The sequence below is a fragment of the Notamacropus eugenii genome, chromosome 1 (genome assembly GCF_028372415.1).
Source record: "Notamacropus eugenii isolate mMacEug1 chromosome 1, mMacEug1.pri_v2, whole genome shotgun sequence".
Classification (NCBI taxonomy): Eukaryota; Metazoa; Chordata; class Mammalia; order Diprotodontia; family Macropodidae; genus Notamacropus; species Notamacropus eugenii.
This window is the reverse complement of record NC_092872.1, coordinates 422,415,955-422,441,338: the sequence shown is the minus strand read 5'-3', so window position 1 is coordinate 422,441,338 and position 25,384 is coordinate 422,415,955. Positions and strand designations below refer to the sequence as shown.

At 40.1% G+C, this 25,384-nt stretch overlaps 1 protein-coding gene and 1 long non-coding RNA gene across 7 annotated transcripts in view; one reads left to right on the top strand and one right to left on the bottom strand.

Moving 5' to 3' along the window:
• Positions 1-25,384, bottom strand: part of PTPRT (protein tyrosine phosphatase receptor type T) — a 1,308,680-nt gene that overhangs the window by 196,468 nt on the left and 1,086,828 nt on the right. For all 5 annotated transcript variants that reach the window (XM_072631465.1, XM_072631466.1, XM_072631467.1 and 2 more), the window contains 2 exons: positions 22,592-22,865; positions 6,237-6,273 (listed from right to left, as the gene is read on the bottom strand). In XM_072631465.1, coding sequence (XP_072487566.1) covers positions 6,237-6,273; positions 22,592-22,865 — 311 coding nt within the window. The remainder of the gene's footprint in view (positions 1-6,236; positions 6,274-22,591; positions 22,866-25,384) is intronic.
• On the top strand, positions 15,288-24,351 carry LOC140518916 (uncharacterized). Of its 2 annotated transcripts, none has more exons than XR_011972043.1 (4): positions 15,288-15,574; positions 17,000-17,102; positions 22,387-22,565; positions 24,066-24,351. It is a non-coding gene; the product is annotated as an uncharacterized lncRNA (long non-coding RNA). The 2 variants fall into 2 exon arrangements; XR_011972042.1 differs by lacking the exon at positions 15,288-15,574 and adding an exon at positions 16,148-16,261 and having other exon boundaries at positions 24,066-24,349.

Genomic DNA, 25,384 nt, shown 5'->3' with positions numbered 1-25,384 from the left:
AAGAAGAGAAAAAAACAATAGATGTTCTTCCTTGTTCTTCCCTTTTCTTTTCCCAATCAGAAACATTGCCTCTTTGCAATTCACTTAGCACTCCTGTTTCACATCTCTTAAATGTGTATATCAAGTATTTTTATGGTTATTTGTATGGGTTTACCCATTACCCCATTAGATTGTGAAGGCAAAGAGAATAAGGGAAGAGTCTTCCTTTATAGCTCCCGCAGATCTGTGCCTAATAAGTGCCTGACAAACTTTTGGTGTGAATTGAATTGATAATATTAGAAAGGACAAGCAACTATTCACTCTCCTCAGATACGACAATGGGAGACTAAATGGTTTTGAAAGGCAACAGGAATAAGTCATGTTGGACTGTTACCCAAGAGATGCCCATCGTAAGGGTTGCAAGATAAGGGGCAGTGTTACCAAGAGACTATGTGGGATTTTCTCATCTCTAAAATGAGGGGGTTAGACTCAATAATCGCTGAGGTCTTTTTCAGCCCTGTTACTAATCTCTTTTTCCCAGAAGGCTCTTCGGGAAATGTCAAGGGCCATATGCCATTACAAAGATATTTTGGGGACAGGGTAGATACAAATATGCTTTCAAGCACCTGATCAAATACATTTCTCTAGGAAGTACAAGAATGATCCTCTTCCTGTCTGTTATCTATTTGTTTAATGGGATTTCAGGTAGGTCATTTTCAGTTTGGACTAGTTCTTTTGATAAGTAATCCAGCATCATTAGTGATATCTTTAAGATCTTTGGAAATAGTCACAAAAGTGGCACATACTATCTGGTTTATGGGACAGTATGGTGGCATGGGCAGAATATTATAATTGGAGCCACAAGACCTGAGTCTAAGTCCATGCTCTTCTGTTGCTTTCTTGGCCATAGGACCTCAGACCACTGGCTTTCTTTCTCTCAACCTCAACTTCTTCATCTATACAATGAAAGAGTCAGACAAAGTGACATCCAAGGTTCTTTCTACCCCTAAATCTTATTATCCTACCAAAGCAATCTGTAAACCCTAAAGTGTTAGAGTCATGTGAATTACTGTTACTAAATGGGGTGATACTAAGGTGACTGAACTTTTTAAATTGCAAAGTACTTTAGAAACTTGGGTTTGCTATTACTGGAACAGCCTAAAGTTTTGTTTATGTAGACCAGCAGCCCATTTGGAAAGATGAGACTTTGAGTGCTTCTAATAAGGGTTTAAGCTCTGAGAACACAGCTCCTTTAGGCTCCTTTACCTATCCATCTACTTAAAAACAGATTTGGGAAGGAAAATTCACACCCCCCTACTCCTTTTATTATTCTGAGATTTAAAAATAATAACTGATTTTAGAATGTATAGGAATGCTTGCACATTTTAGATTGTCTGAAGCTATCTCTCCCACCAGAAAGCCAGAGCAAGGTCTTTGAAATGGCGATGCAATTGATGATTCACACAGAAGGCATTTCCCCTCTTTTAAAGGAGGTACATAATAATGCAGAGAGTGAAGAGACAGTGCAGAAACAGTACTGACAGAGGGGGAAGCATGCAGAGAAATTCTATATAGGCCACACCATGGAGCAAAGCAAAAGGACATAGGGAGTCGCCAGTTCATCCTTTTTGATGTACAGTGATGACACAATCACCTCACCTCATTACTCGGCACAGCCAGACTCAGCCATGGGCAATATCACCTGCTCTCTTCCACCAGGTGGCAAATGAGGGTGCTATAGGGAAAATCCATCAATTTGGCCTCCACTAAGCTGATGTCTGTGGCAACTCAGTCAGGGGCAAGAATGAGAGAACTCTTCCTCAGAACTTATTCAGGAACAAGAACACAGAGCAGCCAAATCTGATGTTGGAAGGAACTCAGAGGCCAAGACTGACCTACATCAAAACATGAGTCCCTGCTACAATTTCTCTGACAATTGCTCATCCAGCCTCCACTTGAAAACCTTCAGTGACAGGGAGCCCATTACCTCCTGAGGCATCCAATTTCACATCTGGACAGCTCTGTCTTCTGGGAAGAATTTTTTCCTTCTTTACATCAAGTCAAGGGAGGATTAATTTAAGGGGAAAATATTTTTAACAACTAGAATTAGCTGTATAAAGTAAAATGGGTCACCTTGGAAAGCAGGGAACTTCCCCTTCCTTGGGGAATCAGGTAGGTCTTTAAGTAAAGAGAGGACAACCACTTGTTAAGTGTGATGTAGAGGGGATTCTTGTTCAGGTACAGATGAGATGAGATGGCCCCTGAGGTTTCTTTCAGATATGAGATTTTGTTATTGTATAGACGACATAAATAAGACTTAAGGGAGAATACTTAAGTAATTTAAGAAACAGCGTGGAAAGAGCAATGTATCTCAAGTTAGAAGTCCTAGGTTTAAATTCTGGCTTTGCTATTTATTACTCACGCTATCTTGGGCAAATCGCTTAAACTCCCTGGACCTCAGATGTTTTTTTTCTCCATTTGTAAAACTAAGGGATTGTTAATCTGCAATGTTTCTTCCAGCTCTAAAGCCTATGACAATGATCCATATTTGAAATCAGTGATGGGAACCTTGCTATTTCAAAGCCAAAACGAAACAATACCTCTTCTTTCCTCCATGTTTGTTTCCATTTTGTTTCAATTTTTTTTGTTTATACCATCTGGAAGATAAGAATTTTTAAAATTTCTTAGATCAAATTCTCCCACTTGGCTGTCCCTGAGTCAGGGCCCTACCTAGACTTCTCTTTAGATCTTTCTTCAGCACCCAGGGGACAGAAAAATAAAATGGAAGGAACAAATACAGGAATATATTGGGAGCCAAGTGTTCAAACAGTATTCTTTTCTCCTGCTTTACAGAGGGTGGGAACAGAAGGTCTAGCTGAAAGGGGCAGGGAAAAAAGACAAAGAGCTTGGTCTGAATTATATTTGATGCTCAGGAAAAGATGAAAACACCAAGGAAAGGGAAGACCTAAGGTGAAATAAAGGTAAGATAGAACTCTCAAAAGAAAGCAGTGGAGCACCACGAGCAGAAGGATATGGTCTGGGAGGTAGAAAAAGCAAAGGATGCATATTTTACAAACATCAATATTGGGACGCAATATTGTCCCACAACACACTTTGTTTTGATGGTGATTTGTGTCTTGAAGTGGAATGAATTTTTTGGGTTTTTTATAATAGTGTAAACATGATTGTAAATGTGAACTTTGCCACTTGAGGTGCTATGACCAATGATTGCTGTGACTGTACCACCATACATACATAATGTACTGTGTGTATATCTACAAATTGACTTAATGTGGACTCTTTGGGTGTATTTGCATGAATAAATCTGACCTTTAGTTTACCTTTATTTTATTTTTTATTCTGCCCTGTCATCTCTTGTGATACATACTTTTATTGTCATGGTTATGACATGATCCATTCATTTGCTATTAAATCTGGGGCACAATAAACAGAAAAAGAGTTGTCCTGGAAACCAGCGAGTCTGCAATCAATGACAGGGATAGACAACCAGGGATAGAGGAATGATATAAAATAAGGGCACTGGGAGAGGAAGGGTATTGGGGGTACCAGATGAGAGACAAGGACTGTTTTCTTATTGGGCACTACTGGTGAGTTTAATAGTTTAGAACCAAAGCCCATTATCAGTAACAGGAAGAGTGAAGACAAGTGTTCTATCTGTGTGAATCAACAAGTGCTCAGAAATGCTGATGATAGGGATGTTTCCAAATGAAATACATTGAAAACACAAGAGAAAGAATCGGGAGGCTTGGTCATAGAAGGAAATAGAGTAACAAAACAGCAGAACAAGAAGAGGATAGAATCAGCACAAACGCTAATGCTTATCTCCAAAGAATTCAGAATGTGGAGACAAGTTAAATAATGCTGAACCCTGAAATAATCTGAAAAAAAATACCAGGAAGATTGCCAGATCTCATCCAGGTGATTTCCAAGTTTTAGCAAGAAAAATAAAGCATAGCTAACATAAGATGAGTGATAACCTAATTACTCTTAACACATCCAGATAATTTGATCCAACCAAAAGGCAATGCTCTGCATGATATCAAGAAAAGAAGCATCAAAGAATAAGGGTGTTTCAACATTTATTTATCAGTGCCTAGGGGAAAAGGTCTCTCATTTAATGACCAATACTGTCTTTGTTGACTGAAACATCAACTTCCCTAGAGTTCGTAGAAGGAATCACTAAATAGAAAGAGCCTAGGTCTTAGAGTCAGGATACCTAAGTTTACTTCCCAGCTTTGGTAGTAGATAGTCAACCCTAGCTATTGTGGTTTTGGGGCAAGTTACTGCCTTATTTTAAGATTCACTTTTCTCCTGTATAAAATGGGGAATAATACTTCTACTATCTACCTCACAGGGCTGTTATGGGGGGAAATATTTTGTGAACCTCAAATTCCCACAGAAATGTGAGTTATGACAATAATGCATTTTCACCAATGTTACTATTCTCCCCATTTAAATATTCATTGGATGATTTTTAAAGCTATGATTTTCTCTTCTGAGCAAGTCTGCCCAGAGCTGGGAAAAGGATCTGTGTACCCCAGGCAAAGTTTGAAACTTGTGTCCCCTGAGGTTTCAATTGTAAGACATACTACTTGATTTATCACAAAGACAATACCTACATGCTCTGCAGAACAAAATTCCTAATATTTAAAAACCATTATTCAAAATGTTAGACCCCAGAGGACAAAAGTAGAAATTGCAAAGAGGCAAATATAGTGAGTACATCATATTAAGAATCACTTCCTAATAATTAGAGCAGTTCAAAAGTAGACTGGACTGGTCTCTCCAAATTCTAAAATTCTATGATCTGTTATTCCTCTCTGTTATGTAGCCAAGACAGCTGCCCACTACTGGTCACCACTTTGGACCCACCCATAAGGAGGGAGAATCCTCTGTGCAGACAATGTGTATTTGTTATCCTGCCTAACATATCTTTTGTAAGTGAGCAAATCAGGCCCTTGAATTCAGTTTATATGAATTATTCCCTTAGAGTCTGAAAAAAATAAGAGTGTACTGATAAAGTCAAGTTTTTGAATATTAAGAGTTAAAGACCTTAGTCTGAGCTTATAGTACAGGCACCTGGTAGGGCCCATCTTGAGCTGTCAACCAAATGGATTTTCTCCCTTTGTTGCATCCAGTCTCTCAGTAGGAAGAGAGGGCATGTAGGAGAAAAAAGAGGAAATCAAAAAGAGAAAAAGAGATGTAAAGACTAGGAGAGAATGAACTGGAAAGTAAAGGTTAGATGAGTAAAAGAAAAGAAAAGCACTGAGATAGAGTTTTCCTGTTGATGGACTATAAGTAACACTGCATTTCTCTGGCACATCATCCTCAGCTCTATAATTTCTACAGATGACAAACTATAGAGCAAGCCTGGTGGGGCACATTCAGAAGGACAGTGATATGCCCTTAATGGAGACCTTTGATATGGGACAGGGAGGACTGTCCAGTAATCATATAGACTCCAAGCAGGGCAGAAAGATGGCAGTAATCAGTGTCCATCATCCAGATGCAGCCAGATGAGTGCCAAAGGAACTCAATAACTAATAGGCATTTGCCCAGAAGTTTCCACATCCTTAAAAAACCCTCTTTGCTTCCTTAATGCTGTCAATATAAACTGTCTACCTTGGACAGTGAATTGTCCTACATGCTGCGTTTCCTGGATAATTAATGGCGTTCTTCACTCTGGACCATTCTTTTTCCTCTGGTGGAAAAGTCTGCCGAGGGCAGTGATTTTGTCACTTTTATTTGTAGCCCATCAATTCCCTTCCTCCACAAAGGGTATTTTATCTTTTTCTTCTCTACTGTCTGTGGCCCTGGGAGGAAACAAGTTAGGCACATGTGTCCCTTTCAAGATGGATGTGGAACAAATGGCAAGGCCTTAGTCCCCTTGTTTTCTCCTTGGTCCCCAAGCTTCCACCGGGTGCTAACTGCATCCATCTAATTTCCTGAAGAATTAGAAAAGGAGTAAACATGTGGATTTGGTTTCTCCTCTTTCCTTTGCAGGAGTAGGTGCCTGTTGTTTTGTATGTGTGTAGATTTGCAATCTAAATGCAAATGGCTCCACTAAAAATAACCATCCTTTTTTCTAGGTGATGGCCACTCCTGACTGGCTGCAGAGAAGCCCGAGGGTCCAGAGACAGTAATGATAGGAAGGCTGTGTCATGACTGTACTTTGCCCCATGTTTGCAGCCGCTCTTAAATGGCTGCAAAAGAAAAACACAGACATTCCCACGTACCTTTTGTCGCCAGTCTCACGCAGTTGATTTTGGTTTCCTGTGAACAACAAAAAGGAGGGATGTGGTTAGTCAGTTGGTGGGTTAAGTTTATTCTTTTTTACCATTATTATTTTAAATCACAGTTTATACTTGTCAGTCTCTTGAATGCACCGCGGATGCCAGTTTTCAATTACTCTTCAAGGGGGCATCATAGAATTAGGAGATGTAGAGGTGGAATTGAAGACAGGAGGACTCCAGTTTGGATCCTGCCTCTGACACTTCACTATTATAACCTTGGACAGCTCACTTAACTTCCCCTATTCTCATGTCTTTATCTGTAAAGTGAGTATAATAATACTCATAGCCTCTACTTGGCAAGAGCGTTATAGGGCACAAGGAAGAGGAAAATAAATAAACAAACAAATATATATGTATATATAATATATATACATACACACACATATATATACACACATACACACACATACACACACACACATATATACACACATACACACACATACACACACATACACACACATATATATACACACATACACACACATACACACACACACACATATATATATAAAATAACATATGCAAAGCCTTTGCAGATATTTAAATGCAGTAAAGGTCAGCAATTCTTCTTGGAACAATTTATATTTAAGTAATCAAAAGGAATTAGAATCTTCCCAGTATCTGCCTGTGTGTCCCTCTCATTCAGATGCCCCATCTCCACACAAAGGCTCTACACCAAACATTGTCCAAATGTGACCTTGGGTGAGACATTTAAATTTTCTATACTTCAGTTTCTTTATCTATAAAATAGGAATAATAATAATTCCTGTTTCTTAAAGGTTTGTTGTTGTGAATATTAGGGTTAATAAGTGAAGGTGCTTACTTCATTATAGTACTTGTTAACAATATAGTACTGGAAAGTTTTTAAAGCACTTTATACACATTAACTCATGTGATCCTTGCAACAACTTTCTAAGGCAAATAAAATTATTATTCTAACTTGACAGATGAGGAAATTTAGATGGACAGAGATTAAGGGACGTGCCCCCAGTCAGTCATAAACAAGTTGGTGTTCTATTTAAGCTCAGATCTCTGGACAAGTTCATCTAGTGTGTATAATACTATACCATGTTATCTTACAATGTACTGAATGAAGACAAATGATTAAACCTATCCTTCTACAAATATACCCATTTCTGCTGATGATACAACCATCCTCCCTATGGCTTGTAGCTTTAGAGTCATTCTGGACTCTTCCCTTTCAACCACCGTCTCTGTTCACTTAGGAGGTTTTGTTGAGTATAGCTCTGCTAAATCGCTAATAATAATTAATAATAATATCTGTGTAGTGCTTTAAGATTTATTAAGTGCTTTCCAAATATTTTATTTTATCCTCAAAACAACGCTGGGAGATAAGTGCTATTATTACCCATATTTTACAGGTGGGGAAACTGAGACACAGAACGATCAAGTGGCTTGTCAAGGGTGACATACCTCGTAAGTGGTCAAGGCCAGATGTGAATTTAGGTCTTCCTGACTCCAGAGGTCCAGTGCTCTGTAGCACTTAGCTGCCTAGGTCAGTTTCATTCTCTTCACTCATGCAGTCTTCACCTAGATTACCTATCCTAATGACCTAAAGTATTAATTGTCTTCCCTATCTGAGACCTACCCCTCTCCAATCCATCCTCTGTGGTTATGAAAATCACATTCTGTAAGCAAAAATATGACCGTCTCCTCCCTTCTCTGTCTTCCCAACTCTTCAAGAGCATTCAATTGCACGTATAATAAAATGTAAAATTTTTAACTAGCCACTCAGTGCTCTTTGTAACCTGGCTTTCCTTACCTTTCAATAGTCTCAATCCATATTATGTTTCTCCCTACACTTTCTGTTTTAGTCACCTTGGAGTATTGGCTATTTTCTGCATATAACATTTTAACTCCTACTTCCACAGAAATTTTTACCCAGGTAAACTTGTGTACCTTTACTCTATAGATTCTATCATATTTCTAAGGCATTCCTTCCCTACCTCCTCCTTGTGGAATCCCTACCTACAATTTTGATGTAATCTTTTACATGGAGCCATTCTTAATCTTTCAATTATTTTCACTCTCCCACTTGAAATTATTTTCTCTCTCTCTCTCTCTCTCTCTCTCTCTCTCTCTCTCTCTCTCTCTCTCTCTCCATATATACATATAGTATATGTATTTATATATGTATGTGCATGTATACACCCATACATAGTGCAGCATCTGTATAGTGTGAGATCTTAATAATAATTATCTGAATGTAATTATTTTCATTATAACTTGCCAGTTTGTGTTTCAAATGTATCAGTATGGCCTAGAGCTCTAATCAGCCATTTTGATGCTTTGGTCATATGGCACTAAATGTCCTCACATAAACCTTATATGTTTGGGGAGGGAGGGTTACCAACAGTAGCATTGTTGTAGAGAGACAGAGACCCTGAAACACCAGTGCTTCCTGCAGAGATTATTTCTTTGAGAAAGAGCAAGGCAGGGCCAAGTTGGACACTACTCACCTGGCCTGTGACAACCAGGGTAGGAAGCGTATCATCCTCTAGCTACCCAGTTTAACCAATTATTTTTGCTAACAAGTTTCTGTGTTGCCACAGGAATAGAAATGACATATAAATGTAATAAAATGTGAGATAATATAATCTTTTAAACAATTATTTAAAATATTTGTACTTTGTAAATTTTGGTGCCCTTAAGGCAAAATCTTAGTTGTGCTTCTGACAAGGATCTTTTGAAAATCTGGCCTCAAGTCAAAGGCTATACCTGCATGATCTATTCACTGGAGTTTGGAAAATGGTACAGTTAATCTGGGAAAAAAAGTGATTCATCAAACTAGCATCTCTTCCACTCATTTCCCTGGATTCAGCCTTTAAGAGAAGCAAGAGGTAAACAAAGAGAACATCCTTTTTTGATGATGGTACCTTTGCATCAGCATTGCAGAAGATACTGATACACTACCTATCTCACTCGAAGCCACTCCCTCCTTCCCCAAAATCCTGTTGCCCTGCGCCATGCTGCACCGTGTCCATTTGATAAAATGTCACCAGTAACAATTGCTTTCAAGTAGTATGGTGGAATGAAAAGAATCTCAATCTGGGAATTGAGACATGGCTCTAAATCAAGCTTTACTTATACTTTTTTGTTTGACATGGAACAAGTTCCTTATTCTCACCTATAACATGAAAGAATTGACCTCAATGATCTCGTGTTGATCAGTCGTTTTTCAGTCATGCCCCATTCTTCATGATCTCATTTTGGGGTTTTTTGACAAAGATACTGGACTTGTTTGCCTTTTCCTTCTCTAGCTCATTTTACAGATAAGGAAACTGAGATAAACAGGATTAAATGACTTGCTCACTTAACTAGGAAGAGTTTGAGGTCAGATTTGAACTCAAGAAGATGAGTCTTCCTGATTCCACACTTGGCGCTCTATCCAGCCCTTCACTAAGCTGCCCCCCAATGATACTACAGTCCCCCTAACAATCTATAGTGCTTTATGATTCTCTGTTCAAATACAGAGACTACACTTACACCCCCAGTTCTGTCTAGATCTGTTTTGCTCTGACTTTTCTTTCCTCTTGTTTCCTATTGTGGAGGTAACAGAATTGATGGTAAAAAGGTAGATTTTGCAGCTTTGTTGCTGCCCCAAATTGCTAGCCAAGGCTGGATTTCAGAAGTTGTGCTGTGGGCCCTGTTATGTGACAATAACAAAGCATGGCTTTATTTCCAGAAAGCAAGCTGAGCAGATTGTGATTTTTCAAAAAATCCTGTTTTGACTTGTAAATGGAGCTTGAGAAATCTGGAAGTCACTGATGAGGCACCTTGTCACTGGTGCTGAGTCACTTTGCAGCCCCAAATTATTAGAGCCATTTAACATGGCAGGCTCATCATTTAGGGGCAGTGAGTGAGAGATGCTTTTCCTTGGGCGATGGTAACAGACCAGCATTCAAATTCTCACTCACTTTCTCTTACATCCTTGGAAGACTGAGATGCTCCATCAACATCTGAAAAAGGTTACAGGAAGCCAAAGGGCAGACAGTCTATTATCTATGCCAGGATCATGGTGTTTGTCCCCAGGTCTGGAATGAATCTCAGGAGACAAATGCTCAATCAAGTGATAATAGTTATGAGGGGACAAAGAGCCTTGTGCTAGGCACTGTGGGGGCTAGACTAAAGAAGGAGGACGTAATAATCACTGATGCTCAAATGGTATTTAAATGTTTGTTTTATGAATATTACTCATTTGAGAAAGGATGATGCTTATTTCTTCCCACTGGTTTAGGGAACTATTCAATGAAGAAAATGTCTTTAGCCATGTTGGTAGCCAAATGTTCTGTAACTTGTAATCTTAAAGAATTTGTTGGCAGCAACAAAAGGTTGAGTCTTATCTGGGATTGTAGAGGAAGGAATATGAATCAGAGGTGTAACGTGTACACAAGCTGTCCTTAAATTCAGAGGCCAGTGTTCTTTACATCATACTGCTCCTCATTTGTAACACAGGGATATAATACCTGCAGTGTAAATCAAAATAATCACTATGACTTATTATCTCTGTCTTACAGATAAAGAAACTGAGGTTCAAAGAGATTGATCGACTTATCCCATGGTAACATAGCTAAAGGGCAGCAAGGTGATGCAATGAATAGAGTTCTGGGTCTGGAGTCAGGAAGACTCATCTTTGTGAGTTCAAATCTGGCCTTAGACACTAGCTGTGTAACTCTGGGCAAATCACTTAACCTGTTTGCCTCAGTTGCCTCTTCTGTAAAATGAGCTAGAGAAGGAAATGACAAACTATTCCAGGATCTCTTCCAAGAAAACGCCAAATGGGGTCACAAAGAGTTGGACATGACTGAAAATGACCCAACAACACTATAGTTAATGTCAGAGGAGAAATTTGGATCTATGTCTGCTAGACACCAAACTCTACACTATATCCACTAAAAGTGTCAAATGCCAGGAGCTTAACACCCCAAGTTTATGTGCCCTGACTCTAAAAACACATTTATGGATGACAGATCATACTACTGTGGGTCAGAAAATTTCGTTCTACTAATAACTCACTGTGCGACCTTGAATAGGTCAGTGGAGCCTCTTTGTGCCTGAATTTCCTTGTATACATGGTGAAGCCATCTAATCTAATTCTGACATTCTATGATTCAGTCAGAGCTATAAAGATTGGTCTTTTGTAGGTGTAAAAATGAGGGTGATAGATCATTTAACCACATGGCCTTACCAGCATGGAAAAGCAGGCCAAAGTATATCTTAATTAGACACATTCATAGAGTCAGAGACATAGAGCTGGAAGGGACCTCAGAAACAATCTAATCCAAACTCTTCCATTTTAGAGAGGAGGAAACTGAGGCAAAGGGCAGTTAAGTGAATTGCCTGAAACCACATAGATAGTAAGAATCAAAGCTCTTTCCAGTATACCAACTTGCCTTCAGTTATTCTGGAGAAGGAACTAGCACTTAAATTAGGAGTTTGGAATCCAAGTTGACATGCCTAGATAGGTTTCAGGATGCTGGGGACGTTAGGATGCCCCTTGTGGCCCTTGCTCTCAGCTCTAATGAGGCCTTGATGATACCTGTTTCCTACTTGGCAAAGCCTTTGAGCTATAATTACTAATTGATGTTTGTAAAGTATTTTAAATCCTCAGGTGACAGATGTAATCAAGGGGCAATTTATTATGGTAATTGTTATTAGTATAGATCATCAGTATTTGTAGATGTCATTTCTCCTTGTAAGCAGGTGTGCCCGAATTAAAGGGGAATAGCAGCTTCCTGTTAAAGAAAAGAGGACCCACTATTTCCACTGTCAGCCCATACCCCCAGCAAGCGAGCTCTAGTGCTGTGAGAGTTTAAGAAGATGAAGATCAGAATTAGTATTAAATGGGAGCTTGGAGGTCAATGAGTCTGAGCCCTTCACTTTTTACATAAGGTGAGGGAAGTTGAGACAAGGGGAGTAACTTACTCAGGAGAACACACAAGGAGCAAATGGCAAAAACCAGGTTCTCTGATTCCAAATCCAAATCATCCCTCCCTTCGCTATGCATGGCTCATAAAGTCAAAATCAAACTAGACATGTTTTCTTTCTCTGGTTCAGACAGACCAGGTGCCCTTCTGTAGAGCTAGAAATTCTGGTACTCTAAGAAAACTTGGCTTTGAATATGCAGAGGACAATCAGGCTCAGAGAATCTGGACCTAGACTTTAGGATGCTGCTACAGGCCCCAGTCCCAGTCCTCCCTCCCACCCTCACCCCACCTCCCAATGCCTAGGAGGAGGCATTGGTGAGGAAGAAGCATGTAGAATGAGACAATAAACATTTATGAAATGCCTACTAGTTGCCAGGCACTGTGGGATGCAAAGAAAGGTAAAAGTCAGTTTCCGACCAGTCAGTGCACTGGCTCTGTGAATGAGAAACCACTTCCAAGCTGACTTCCTATCCCAGCAGTACATTCAGAACCAGGAGGCTTAACAACAAACCCTGCTGGCCCAGGAACACAAATGAAATATGCTTGTCCTTGGGAAATGACTCTAGCCCTTGAAATGAACATGGGTCTCTCATTATCCTAGTGACCCTTCTCTGGATGACCAACGTCCATCCTAAAATATAGTACCTGACTAACCTCCTTTCCTCCCAGAGCAACTAGACTAGTAACCCAAGGGAATGATATAAATACGGTCAGCTGAGGTTTCAAGAAAGCATTTGACACAATCTCTCATGCTGTGCTTCTGACTAAAACTGAAACACATGGGGGCAAGATGAGAGTACAAGTAAAGAGATTTGGAACTAGTTGAATGACCATACCCAAAGAGTAGTCATTAATGGGTCGATGTCAACTTGAAGGAAGACTTTTAAATGGAGAACACCAGTGCTCTGTCTTTGGCTCCACTCAGATCAGCTTTTATGTCATTCACTTAGATGACAAACACATTTATCATGCTCCAGTCCTATGAGCTACCTTGATCTAAACCAGGGGCTCATTACCTTCTTTTGTGTTATAAATCCCTTTATTATTCTGGAAGAAAAAGTTGAAGACTCCAGATTACTGTTCTCAACATTAGGCTAGAGCTGAAGGACTTTGGAGGCAGCCTAGTGTAGGGTTGTGGAACCTGTGGCCTTGAGACCACACATGGCCTTCTATGTCCTCAAGTGCAGCCTGCCTCTAGACCAAACATACCTGAACAAAAATTGCTTTTACAAATTTTCCAACAAGTGGTCATCTGGCCTCTAAGTGGGGGGAACCCATTATCTCCCAAGGTAAACCATTTTACTTTTTGAGAATATTAATGACTAGAAGTCTTTCCTCACATCAAGCTGAGATTGACTTCTCAGTAACTTCCATGCACTGTTTCTAGTTTTATCCTAAAGTTATCCCCTACAGGGTCAAGGAGATCAAGTTTAATCTCTCTTTTGTATGTCACCCGTTTGAAAACTTGAAGATAGAGATTACATCTCCTCTAAATATTCTCTTCTCCAAGCTAAACATTCCCAGTTCTTTCAACTGATCATCTAGATATGTTCTCCAGCCCTCTGCACATCCTAGTCATTGTGTTCTATATATGACCCATATGGTCTATGGCTTTTCTGAAATATGGTACCTAGAATTTAACACAGAATTCCAGATGGGGTCTTATCAGGGCAGAGTATAGCACTACTACTGCCTTTTTTGTTCTAGATGGTATCTATATCTCTTTTAACATAGCCTAGGACAGAATAATTTTGGGGGCTACCATGCCAAATATTCTTGACTCCTACTGAATTTGCAGTTACCAAAACCCCTAAATATTTTTTCACAGGAATAGTTGTCTAGCTAAGCCTCTACTAACTTTTACTTGAGAAGGTGATTTGTGGAAACCAAGTGTAGAAATTTTCACTGATCCCTGTTAGATTTTGTTTTATCCAATTTTATCTCTCATTCAAGCCTATGAAGAGCTTTTTGGAATCAGACCCCCCCCCCATCATTTAGTGTGCTATCTGGCCAAGCTTTGTGAATTATGCCCATTTTGTAGTTATGTGCCATCTATGATGTCATCTAAGTCATTGATATAAATGGTGAATCACATAGTGCCAAAGGCAGATCACAAGTATCCTCCATGAGAGGTTTACATTTGAGCTGACATTGACCCATTGATGACAATTCTTTGAGCTGTTGTTGAGCAAATTCCAAATCTTACTTGAACTATCACCTTATTCATGTTTTTCCTTCTTATCCAAAAATATAGCATGAAAGTTTTAAAGAGCTTTGATGAAATTTAACCATACTATATCTGTGCCATTTCCTTATGCTACTAGAACTAGCTGTTACCCAGGGAAACAAAGGGAAATAAGGTTAGTCTGGCCTAATTTGTTCTTGATGAAAAAGAGAAAGGAAGGAAGTGGTTCCCTGAAAGGAAGATAGAATGGTACAGAGAAGTAGCATGGAATGGGAAAGAATGGAGGATGTGAAGTTCCATGACCTGAATTTGAATCCTGGCTTTGTAATATACCCAAGATCAGTTTGGACAAATCACTTATCCTCTCTGTGCTTTATTATGCTGATCTGGTGAACTAGGTGACTTCTGAGGTGTACTCCACTTACAGATCTAAGATCTCATGATTCTTATAGTGCCAGCCAGCAGAGTAAGCACAAGGAAGCCTCTTTTGGCTGATCTCATTTCTGCTTGGCCTGTTATAGGAAAATGAATATGGAAAGGATTGGGAAGGCAGTTTCCTAGTCTCCAGCCACAACAAACTCCCCAACATTATTTGAAGTCTTGAGATTACTAGCTACTGGGGGTGAGGGTGGGGCAAAGGGGAAACTGATAGAAAAGTCCATGAAAAAAGAAGTTAACATTTAAATGGTTGTTCATGACTATAGTTGGAAACCCTATTGTTCAGCCATTTCAATTGTGTCCAACTCTCATGACCACATTTGGGATTTTCTTGGCAAAGATACTGGAGTGGTTTATTGTTTCCTCCACTAGCTCATTTTACAGATGAGGAAACTGAGGGAAACAGGGAGAAGCCTAGATGCATGCAAATAGTAGAATGATAGTTATGAAGATTGGAAAATGGCAGCAATTGCCAACTTGAATACCTAAATGAGGCTGATTTACCTTATGAGAACCTGATTTTTACTAGTTGGAGGAGTTCTTTTCCATACCAAGTCTGGGATCCCTTCTATCTTTGTAGCCTCTGCATTCTGCACTTTGATACTTCTCTGTCCTTATCTGACCCCCATCCTAGCCTTTGCCACCAGCTTGCTGTTGCAAGGAGACTCAGAGTTCAATTTTGGTCCTTACTACTTGAGTGCCCTTTGGTAAGCAATTCCCCCTCTGGGGGCTTTACTTTCCTTATCTGTAATAATAATAGCTCTTATTTACATAGCACTTTAAGATTTGAAAAGTGCTTTACATATAGTATTTCCCTCAATCCTATAAAATAAAGAGGTGAGATGAGATGATCTTAGTGATCCCTTCCAGTTCCAAATCCTATGTAACATTTTTCTGCTTCAACGACTAAGGCTATATTGGTTCAGAAATTTCACCTCACTCCCCACACAGTAGCAACAGATCCGAACAAGCTTAAATTCTATTTTCAGTGAGGAAACTGGCAGCCCTTCCTCTGTTTAACAGCAACTAAAACTCACACTTAGTTTAGATGCCAAAAATTAATTAAGCATTTCCAGCTGGGTGTAAGATACCAGTGGTTATCTTTTGCCTTTAGGAGCCTCAGGTCAGTTTCATGGCATGAGGAAACTCAAGGGTAGGGCTTTGTGGGGGGAAAGTCCCAGGATGAACTATCCAATGATGCAATAATGGCCAATTGTACAACTTCTGTTTTTGTTTCATCCCCTCCCCATCCCTCAAGGATTTCTTGGTATGATGGAAAGAGTATTGTTTCTGCATTTAGAGGACCCACGTTCAAATCCTTCTTCTGACATTAGCAATATAATCTTGGGTAAAGTCCCTTAACTGTGAGCCTCACCTTTCTCATAAAATAGAGGGTAAGGTTCATGTTGCACTAGATGCAGTGGTCTCTGGGGTACTTTTCAGATGGAGATATATGGTTCCATTACTAGAAACAATGCTCTAAGTGGGCAGTCACTTAATAGCAATGTGAGTAGATGAAAGTATGGCCTATCACCTATGTTCTCTTTTTCCAGACAAGTCAGGCTTCAGGAAGAGAAGGAAAAGTAGGGAAAAAGAAAAAGGGAAAAGAGTGAAAGGGAGGAGTAAAAAAGGAAGAGTATTAGGTATATGGAGAAGAAAAAAGAAAACAGGGCTAGAGAAAGAAAAGGAGAAGAACAAAGATGGGAAAAAAGAGAGATAAGGAGGAAAGAGGGAAAAGTAAGAGAAAAGTAGTCAGGAGATGTTGGAAAAAGAATGTGAAAGGAGCCATCTAACCTAGCCTAGCCTGCCCCAACTCTCTTTCATTATAGCTGTGGTCTATCAAATCACCACTCAGGTACCAAACTGTACCACCCAACTTCAGCTCTGAACCTGAGACTTCTCTCTTCTCTGTCCTCAATTCCTGGGTTTCTCCAAACTATAGAGTTAGTTTTAGTTAGTTTTCCTTTTTTGAAGTCTAGTCAACTTTGTTTTTTTGTTATATTGGAGTGTCATTTACAAAGAAGATACAGACTGAAATATTAATACACTGGAAACAACACTGTGGATGAGTGTAAGACAATAATTAATCTTCTTAAGAAAATAACCTTTTTTTTTTAAATTTTTTTTTTTAGCATATCCACCATACTCTAGAATCTTAGAAGAAGAAAAGACCTTAGACATCACCTAGTTCAGCATCCTACTCAATGTACATCTCTTGCAGATCATCCTTAGCAGGTAATAGGAATAATGATAATTACAACAATGATCATTTTTATAATGCTTTTGGATCAGCAAAACACTTCAGACATAGGTCATCTTATTTGATCCTCTTAACAATGACAATGCTGTGAGACTGGGGCTATTATCTCCATTTTACAGATGAGGAAACTGAGTCTGAGAGAGACTAAGTGACTTGCCCAGGATCACACAGCTAGGAAACATCTGAAACAGAATCTGATTTCAGGGATTCTGATGCCAAGTCAAGCACTTTATCTGCTTTAGCTACTCTGGCTGCCTTCAATGCTCATTCAGTCTCTGCTTGAATACTTTCAATGATGAGGGAATATCACCAAATAACAAATGTCCTATTCTATTACTGGATATTGTTGACTGTTTAGGGACTCTTCCTTCTACTGAAATGAGGTCTACCTCCCTATCATTATTACTAGTTCTCTCCTCTGGAAAAAGGAGGAGTCACTTGAGCTCCCTGCCTCCCTTCCTTCTTCAGACAGAAGAAGACAGTGATCATGTCTCTTCTAAGTCTTGTCTTGTCCAGGTCAACTATCCACATTCATGTTTCACATGATTTTCAGTCCCCTTACCAAACTGCTAGACCTCTTCACATTTTTCAATTTGTCAGTGTCTTTCAGATGCTGCTTCTTTGAGAGATGACTTATTTGTCTTTAAGGAAAAGATGAGGGAACCATGACCCCTAAAGGTTCCATAACTCATCCAGCGTCACACTGGGCAAAGTAGTAGGGTTAGGCTAAAACTGGTCTCCCAATAACTATTTCCTGTCCTTTCAGTTCTTCCATCTGAAGAAAAAGACAGGGAATCTCTTTCCTCTTCATCCACACGTAGACAGCATCCATGTCTCTCAAGTCTTTACTTGTGTGGTCCAAACATCTAGCTCCTAAGCAAGTCAAGGTGCACCTCTATTTGGAAACATTTTGTCAGCAGCAAATGCCTGAAAGTAACTAAATCTGATTTCTTTGCAAAAATTCTGTGGCTTAGAATTTTCTCTAATTTAATCCTAAACAGCTGTTCTCCAAGCACAATGACCCCTCTCAACACATCCTAGACCTTTCAATAGCTTTTTTAAAAGGAAAATATGTTAGTTAGGAAGTTCAAAAAGAAGGGGTAAGAGAAAAATAAAAGTGACCTTCTCACTTCACACTTTTTTGACTTAGTGTCTGACTGATTCAGCCTTTTAAATGGATCAGCTTTATGCTATATTAGTGGAATGGTAAACAAGAAAGACAACTGAATTTCCAATCAGAGCACCTGGGTACAGATCCTAGCTCTGCTGCTTACTCTCCGTGTGACCCAGGATAAGAGGCTTAACCCCTTCCTGCCTTGGTTTCCTTATTTGTAAAATGAAATTGAGCTAAATATGAGCTAGTCATTAGTAAATTGAACTTGTCATTGATGACCCAAAGAACACCCACAAAAGGACAACCAGAGTGATGAAAGACTTGGAGTTCATGCCCTATAAGGATCTGGGATGTAACTGGGGATGTTTAGCCTTTGGAACAGTTTGGGAGCACATGATAACTGCTCTCAAGTAATAGAAGGACTGTCACCTGGAAGAGAAATGAGATACAATATGATTTGCTCTCAGACAGTCTGGGAACTACGAACAACCGATATCAACTGTCAGCAGCTAATAAAGCATTTATTTAGCACATCATCTGCGCTAGGCCCTAAGAATACAAAGACAAAAATGAAATGGTCCACACCCTCAAAGAGCTTCCCTTCTATTTGGGTTGGAGGAAGGGATAATACATCTCTATATGTGTATATACAAATGTATATGTACAAATACAAGGTAGTTTTGGAGAATGGGGAAGGTAGCCTAACAGCTAGACAGATAAGAAATGGGTGCATATTGGTGATTTTTGATGAAACCTAAAGATTCTAAGAGGTGGAAGTGAGGATGGAGTACATTCCATGCATAGTTGGCAGTTTGTGCAAAGAAATGGAGATGGAAGATGGAATATCAAGAGCAAAGGGTAGCAAGGAGGCCAGCTTGGATGGACAATAGAGTGTGTGAAAGGAAGCAATATGAAAAGAGGTAAATTCTGGATTGATGCAACAGCAAATTTCCTAAAAATCAGAACTCTCTCAAAGTGAAATGAGCCACCTTAGGAGGTGGTGGGTTCCCCCTTATAGTACCTCTTTTGTGTTTATCCTTTGTTTCCAAAGAGGACCATGAAATTCGGGAAATGAGACATGACTTGCACTTGACTTTGATTTGAGTGAGAGAGGGCTGTGCAAGGTCATCAGCCTCATTTTTTCTTCCAGAACTATCTGGATCCAGTGACCGAATATTCATCAGGATGACTGGAGATGGCCCAGGATGCAATGGGAAACCCTGGCTCTTTTAAGCTAAGGTCTCACACTTAGAGTGAGATAATGCCAATTCAGTGAATAATCCTCTTTAAGAAGTAGTCAAGGGATGGCCCCTTTAATCAGAAAAAAGAAAAAAAAAATCAAGCTGGGAGGGTAAGGCGCTCAGAGTTGCTGTTCCAAAGAGAAAGTTACCATTGAGATTCATTCTCAGCCAGGAGGGTCCCAAAACAGCTATTAAGTGGAGCTTGGGCAGGGACCTATTGTGGTCCAATTTATGGGCTTCAAATTGAACTGAAAGAAAGAAAATAAAAGAAAGAAGGAAAGAAAGAAAAAAGAAAGAAAGAAAGAAAGAAAGGAAGAAGGAAAGAAAAAAGAAAGGAAGGAAGAAAGAAAGGAAGAAAGAAAGAAAGAAGGAAAACCCCAAGTTAACTGGGCATCTTCTGGCCACCAAAATTTAGCTTCCTTTGGAGAGGAGAAGGAAAGGGAGAGGGAGAAGATGAGCTGAGCTAACCAGCTAGCTGGGTCCCCTTTCAGGCAGCTCGGTCTACTCACAGGTTATGTTTGTCTTTTGTTTCTGAAGAGGACCATGACATCAGGGAAATGATGACATGACTTGCAGTTAACTTTGATTTGAGGGAGGGAGGGCTGTGCAAGGTCACCAGTCTTACTTTCTCCTCCAGAGCCATCTGCATCCAATGATCAGATATTCATCAGGATGATTAGAGATGGCTCAGGATACAGTGGGAGACCCTGGCCCTTTCAGGATAAGGACTTTTAGCAAAGTCTGGATGACCACGTTTTGGATACACTATAGAGAGATACCTTTATCATGTTTGGGTTGGACTTGGATAGCTCTTCAAGTTTTTTCCTTGTCTGAAATACTGTGATTCCATGACATGTAAAGTCCCTTCTGGCTCCAAATCTATGATCCTAAGTCTTTTCTCCACATACAATAGAGCAGAAAATAGCATTGCCCAACGAGAGGTGTTTCTGTTTCCAATTTTATATTAATTTGCCATACTTGTTTTGTATCTAACTGTTAATTATGCTCTTTTCAATTTAACAATGATGGCTAAAGGTAAAAGGGAGGAGAAGAGTAGATTCAGCAGAGCTCAATCTGTGCAGAGTGGAATGGAAACATTGTCAGACTGCACTCTGTGGCTGCTGTGTGCTGCCATGGATTGTACTTGCAGGACCATTCGGGAAACATGGAGCAAACCAAGGTCACTCAAGATTCTCGGTCCTCTGGAGGGAGGCATTTGGGAAGAAGTCCTTTTAGATTCCCAGGTTCTCATTAGGGAATAAAACTTCAAAAACACATTTTTTACTCCCAAGAGAATGAAAACCTTAAGCAGCATTATCCAACTGAATCATCAGAGCAGAGAAGGTGATAGTATCTCTGTGCTTTGTACTGGTCAGAACTTATCTGGAGTGAGTACCTAATCCAGTCCCTCCCCACAGGAGGGACATTGATAAGATGGAAAACAAAGTGGAAGCACACTTTCTGGTTACTGGACTGGTAGGCACATTCTGTTCCAGAAGAGTTTTATTTCAATGAGCAATAACCATCAGAGCTAAGACAACGAAATTTGGGACTTATGCGTACAGTCTTTCCTGAACTGAGTCCCTTTGGTGTAAATAAAACAAATCCTGGCCAGTTAGAAAGAACCAGTGATATACTAGCCATCTATCTGTCATCACAGGGCCAACCTAGTTTCACAGAGGCATGTCATCAAGTTGTCCACAAGTTGGTAAATATTAATCAGGTATCACCACCTTGTCTGCTCCAGGCCATGCTTTCTCTCTTTGGGCCATGATCTCTACCTCCCCCTCACCAATAGTCTGAACTCTGTCCCTGGATCCTTCTGTTCTGATAGGTGTAACTCTGTCCTATTTTTCTCCATGTCACTTCCCGGGCCATTCTATACCACACCTGAGTGGTACTCCCCTCCTTCTTTTCAGTTTCCCTTTATTTCTAGTTTCCCCCCATCAGCATGTAAGCTCCTTGAGGTCAAGGCAATATTTTCTTGCTTTTATACATATTCCAAGTGCTTGGCTCCTTGGTGCCTGGCACATAATAAGTGCTTAATAAATACTCTATTGAATCTGGAAGATCTGTGTTCAAATCCAGTCTTAGATGCTTAACTAGCTATGCAGTCCTGGGCAAGTCACTTAACCCTGTTTTGCTCAGTTTCCTTACTCATTGAATGAGCTGGAGAAGCAAATGGCAAACCATTTCAGTATCTTTGCCAAGAAAATTCCAAATGAGGTCTCAGACATTTGGACAGGAGTGAAACAACACCTAATCAATCAACTAGCATTCGTTAAGAACCTCCTAGAGATGGAAGAAACCTCAGAGGCCATTTAGTCCAACCCATCCTGAGGGAGGGAAGGAAGTTAAGTGATTTGCCCAGGGTTACACAGATAGTATATGACAGTAATGGTCAAGGAGGGAGGGGAAGGGGGAGGACTTGAACCCAAGTTCTCTCATTCTTGAGTCGAAGTCCACAAAGACTCAATAAAGATCATCTGCTATGGCATAGATATTATTATGATGTATCAGGATAGAATGTTGATAGAGTCACAAGTCCTTGAATTGTTGATTTCATTTATCTGATATTTCTTCTACCTGAATCCCTCATATATTACCCTTATAAGCAAGATTAGAGTATTGGACTTGTACTCAGAATTAATGGGGCTCAAATATTCTGATACTCACTTGCTGTGTGATCATCAATAAGTCACGACCTCTCTAAAACTACAAATTATACGTAGTCTGCATCTCTGGAGGAACACACTAACAAACCCATAGGTTCTTGCTACCTTGAGCTATTGATGACCCCCTTGTCATAAGGCCCATGATAGTTCACTTGTGGCCTCAGTTCAAATCTCATGCTTTCTTAGATCTGCAAAGCAACCACTCTGAAAACGCACTTCTGTCATGTAGGGAATACTGACCCCATGGCCAAGGCACACCCAGATTCCTTCTGACCCTCTAATTGAAAGTCCTGGGCTACTTCTGAGGCTGGAGGGAAGCTGCTACTGAGGGAGAGGATTCTTCTCTCCTTGGCCTTCCTGGGACCAACAATCAGCTTAATGAATTTGAAAATGGAAAAGACTGGAAAGGTGAGTCTCTCCTTTCCCATACTCACTCCATTGGCTTTGCTTAAAGCCTGGAAGTAGATGCTGTAACTCTTCAAGGGTGAGAGAGGAGCATTCCAATAGCCATTGTAGGTTTTATTGTCCCCCACTGTGAATGGCTGTGTAACTGGAAGGTTGACAGGCTTCAATTCAGCTGCAAAATAGTGTAGAGAATCTAGGCTGGAAGCATTCTTGTAGCTCACAGGCACTGAGAAGCACTCAATGATGTCTGCAGCCCGCCGAGCCTTCTGAAGTCTCTCCTCTTTGACGACCAGCTGATAGACACTGGGAAAGGGAGGGAGGAAGAAGATGAGCAAAGAAAGAACCCAGTTATGCCAAACAGCTAAAGGCAAGAGGGGAAAAGGTGAACAGGCAGCCACCTTGGGACTAAAGCATCTTGAGTTCCTGCATGAAGTAAATGGCTAGTCTACTGACCCAAGTTCATCTTCACCAGCTCTGTATCTTCCCAGAAGGATGTGTATATAATTTCTGTTCTCTAGGATTAGATGGGGAACAAGGTAGGAAGACTGAATGCAATGAGATGTACCTTTGTGACATAGCCCTCAGCACTCAGTATCTGGGTGACTTTAGGCAAGTCATCTCACCTATCTGGGCCTCAGTTCTCCTGATCAATAAAATGAGAGGACTTAAATAGATGACTTCTATTTTTGTTGTCCAGTCATTGCAGTTGTATCTGCCTCTTTGTGACCCTATTTGTGGCTTTCTTGGCAGAGATGGTGGAGTCGTCTCCACTCATTTTACAGATGAGAAAACTGAGTCAAACAAGGTTAAGTAAGTGTTCGAGGACATATTTGAACTCAGGAAGATGAGTCTTCCTGACCTCAGACCAAAGCTCCATCCACTGCACCATCTAACTGCCCTGATGACTTCTATAGTCCCTTTTAGTTTTAAATCCATGGTAATATGACCCTTACATTACTTAACTTATTGACCTGAATTTTTGGGACCTCAACTTCTAGAGGAAGTGAATTCAGTAAAAATAGGCCTATGTTCTGGAACGGCATAGAATGTCACAGAATGCAGAGCGGAGGGGACCTTATCAATCACGTAACCTACTGCTCTCATTTTCCAGATGTGGAAACTGAAGCCTGGAGGGTCTTCCTTAGGTCATAAAGCTACTTCGTGTGACACTACTCTTTGCTCCAATCCAGGAATTCTTAAACTTTTATTATCATGAATCCTTTTAGTAGTTTGGAAGGCAGGGAACCCTTCTCACAATAATTTTTTTATTGAATTATTAATAAGAGCTAGCAATTCCATAGCAATCTAAAGTTTTGCAAAACACTTGATATATGTTATCTCATTTGCTTCTCTAACAACCCTGTGAGGTAGGTGCCATTATTAACCCCTCCCCCTTTTTTTACAGATGATGAAACTGAGGCTGAGAGAGAAATTTGGTTTAAATAAATAGAAAATTTCAGTTAGAGGTTAGTGAAACTAAAGATGCCACTTCTTCCTATACAGATTCACGGACGCCCTGATGTTGAGAACCCCGACTTTGTACTATACTTCTATGTCCTGAGATTCTGTTTTATCAGACTCTGAATACGACTGGGAGATTATGCTGAATACATTATGTTGCAGAAGATGCTCTCATACTGAATAATGCAGCTTCTGCAAGAGCATCAGGAGTAAACCATTCATTTCTCTCCCTCCTTTGCTTAAGGGGCCATAGCCTAGGTTGAAAGATAGTAGATGTTTTCAAACAATAATGTGGATGCTTGGGTTGCTGGGGTGAGGTGGGAGGGAAGGGGAAGGGGACAGCTCCTGAATTTTCATTCCAAACAAAACAGCTTTGGAAAGCTGAAAATCTGGACAGCTTTCCCCACTTGCTTGGCTTTTTGTTTGTTTCCTCCTTACATAAATACAGCACTTTTTCTTCTTCTTTTTGAGGCAATTGGGGTTAAGTGACTTGCCCAGGGTCACAAAGCTAGTAAGTGTCTGAGGCTGGATTAGAACTCAGGTCCTCTTGGACTCCAGTGCTAGTACTTTATCCATGTACCACGGTAGTTGCCCCAATAAAATACAGTACTTCTAAAAGTAACCCAAAGTCGTATACCTTATCATATCTGAAGCTGACTGTGAACTCAGGTCTTTCTGATTCCTGATAGACCTGGTGCTTGCCCTATCTACTGTGCCCCCTAGAAATATGCATGTTTCAATTCAATAAACATTTATTGAGCACCTACTACGTGCCAGTCACCATGTTAGACCTGGGGGATTCAAAAGAAGAAAACTAAACAGTCCCACTCACAAGGAGCTGACATTTCCTTTAGGGACACAACATGTGCACAGATAAAAGTAAATATAAGGCAGTCTGAGAAGGGAGAGAAAAGTTCAACTAATTAGTTGCTTGCTTGTTTGTTTTTTTTTTTTAATTTTAACAGCTTCTCTTCTTAGTAGACCTAAGCACTCTGCAGAACCTACCTTAGCTAATCCCTCTACACTTGCAGAAGCACTGAAAAAAAAATGCAGAAAAGCAAAGAAAAAAGTCAGCTTGTGGAGGATTAGTGGTTTGCATAAGGGAAGGGCAAAAGGCAAAGGAAAACGAGATAGACTTCAAGCCAGGCAGGCAGGAACGGCGTCTTGCTTCCTTTTAATCTCTTTCCATAGCAGTGCCTACATTTTGGCCAGAGACCTGTTCGTTCAGAAATAGACAAAGTATTGGGATTTGGGGAGGAGTGTGGGGGGGTCCTTTCTTCTTTTCTCTTTGTGAGTCCCCAAATTTTATTCTCAGCCTAGTTAGAATCACACAAAATAACAAAGCCTATCTCATTCCCAAA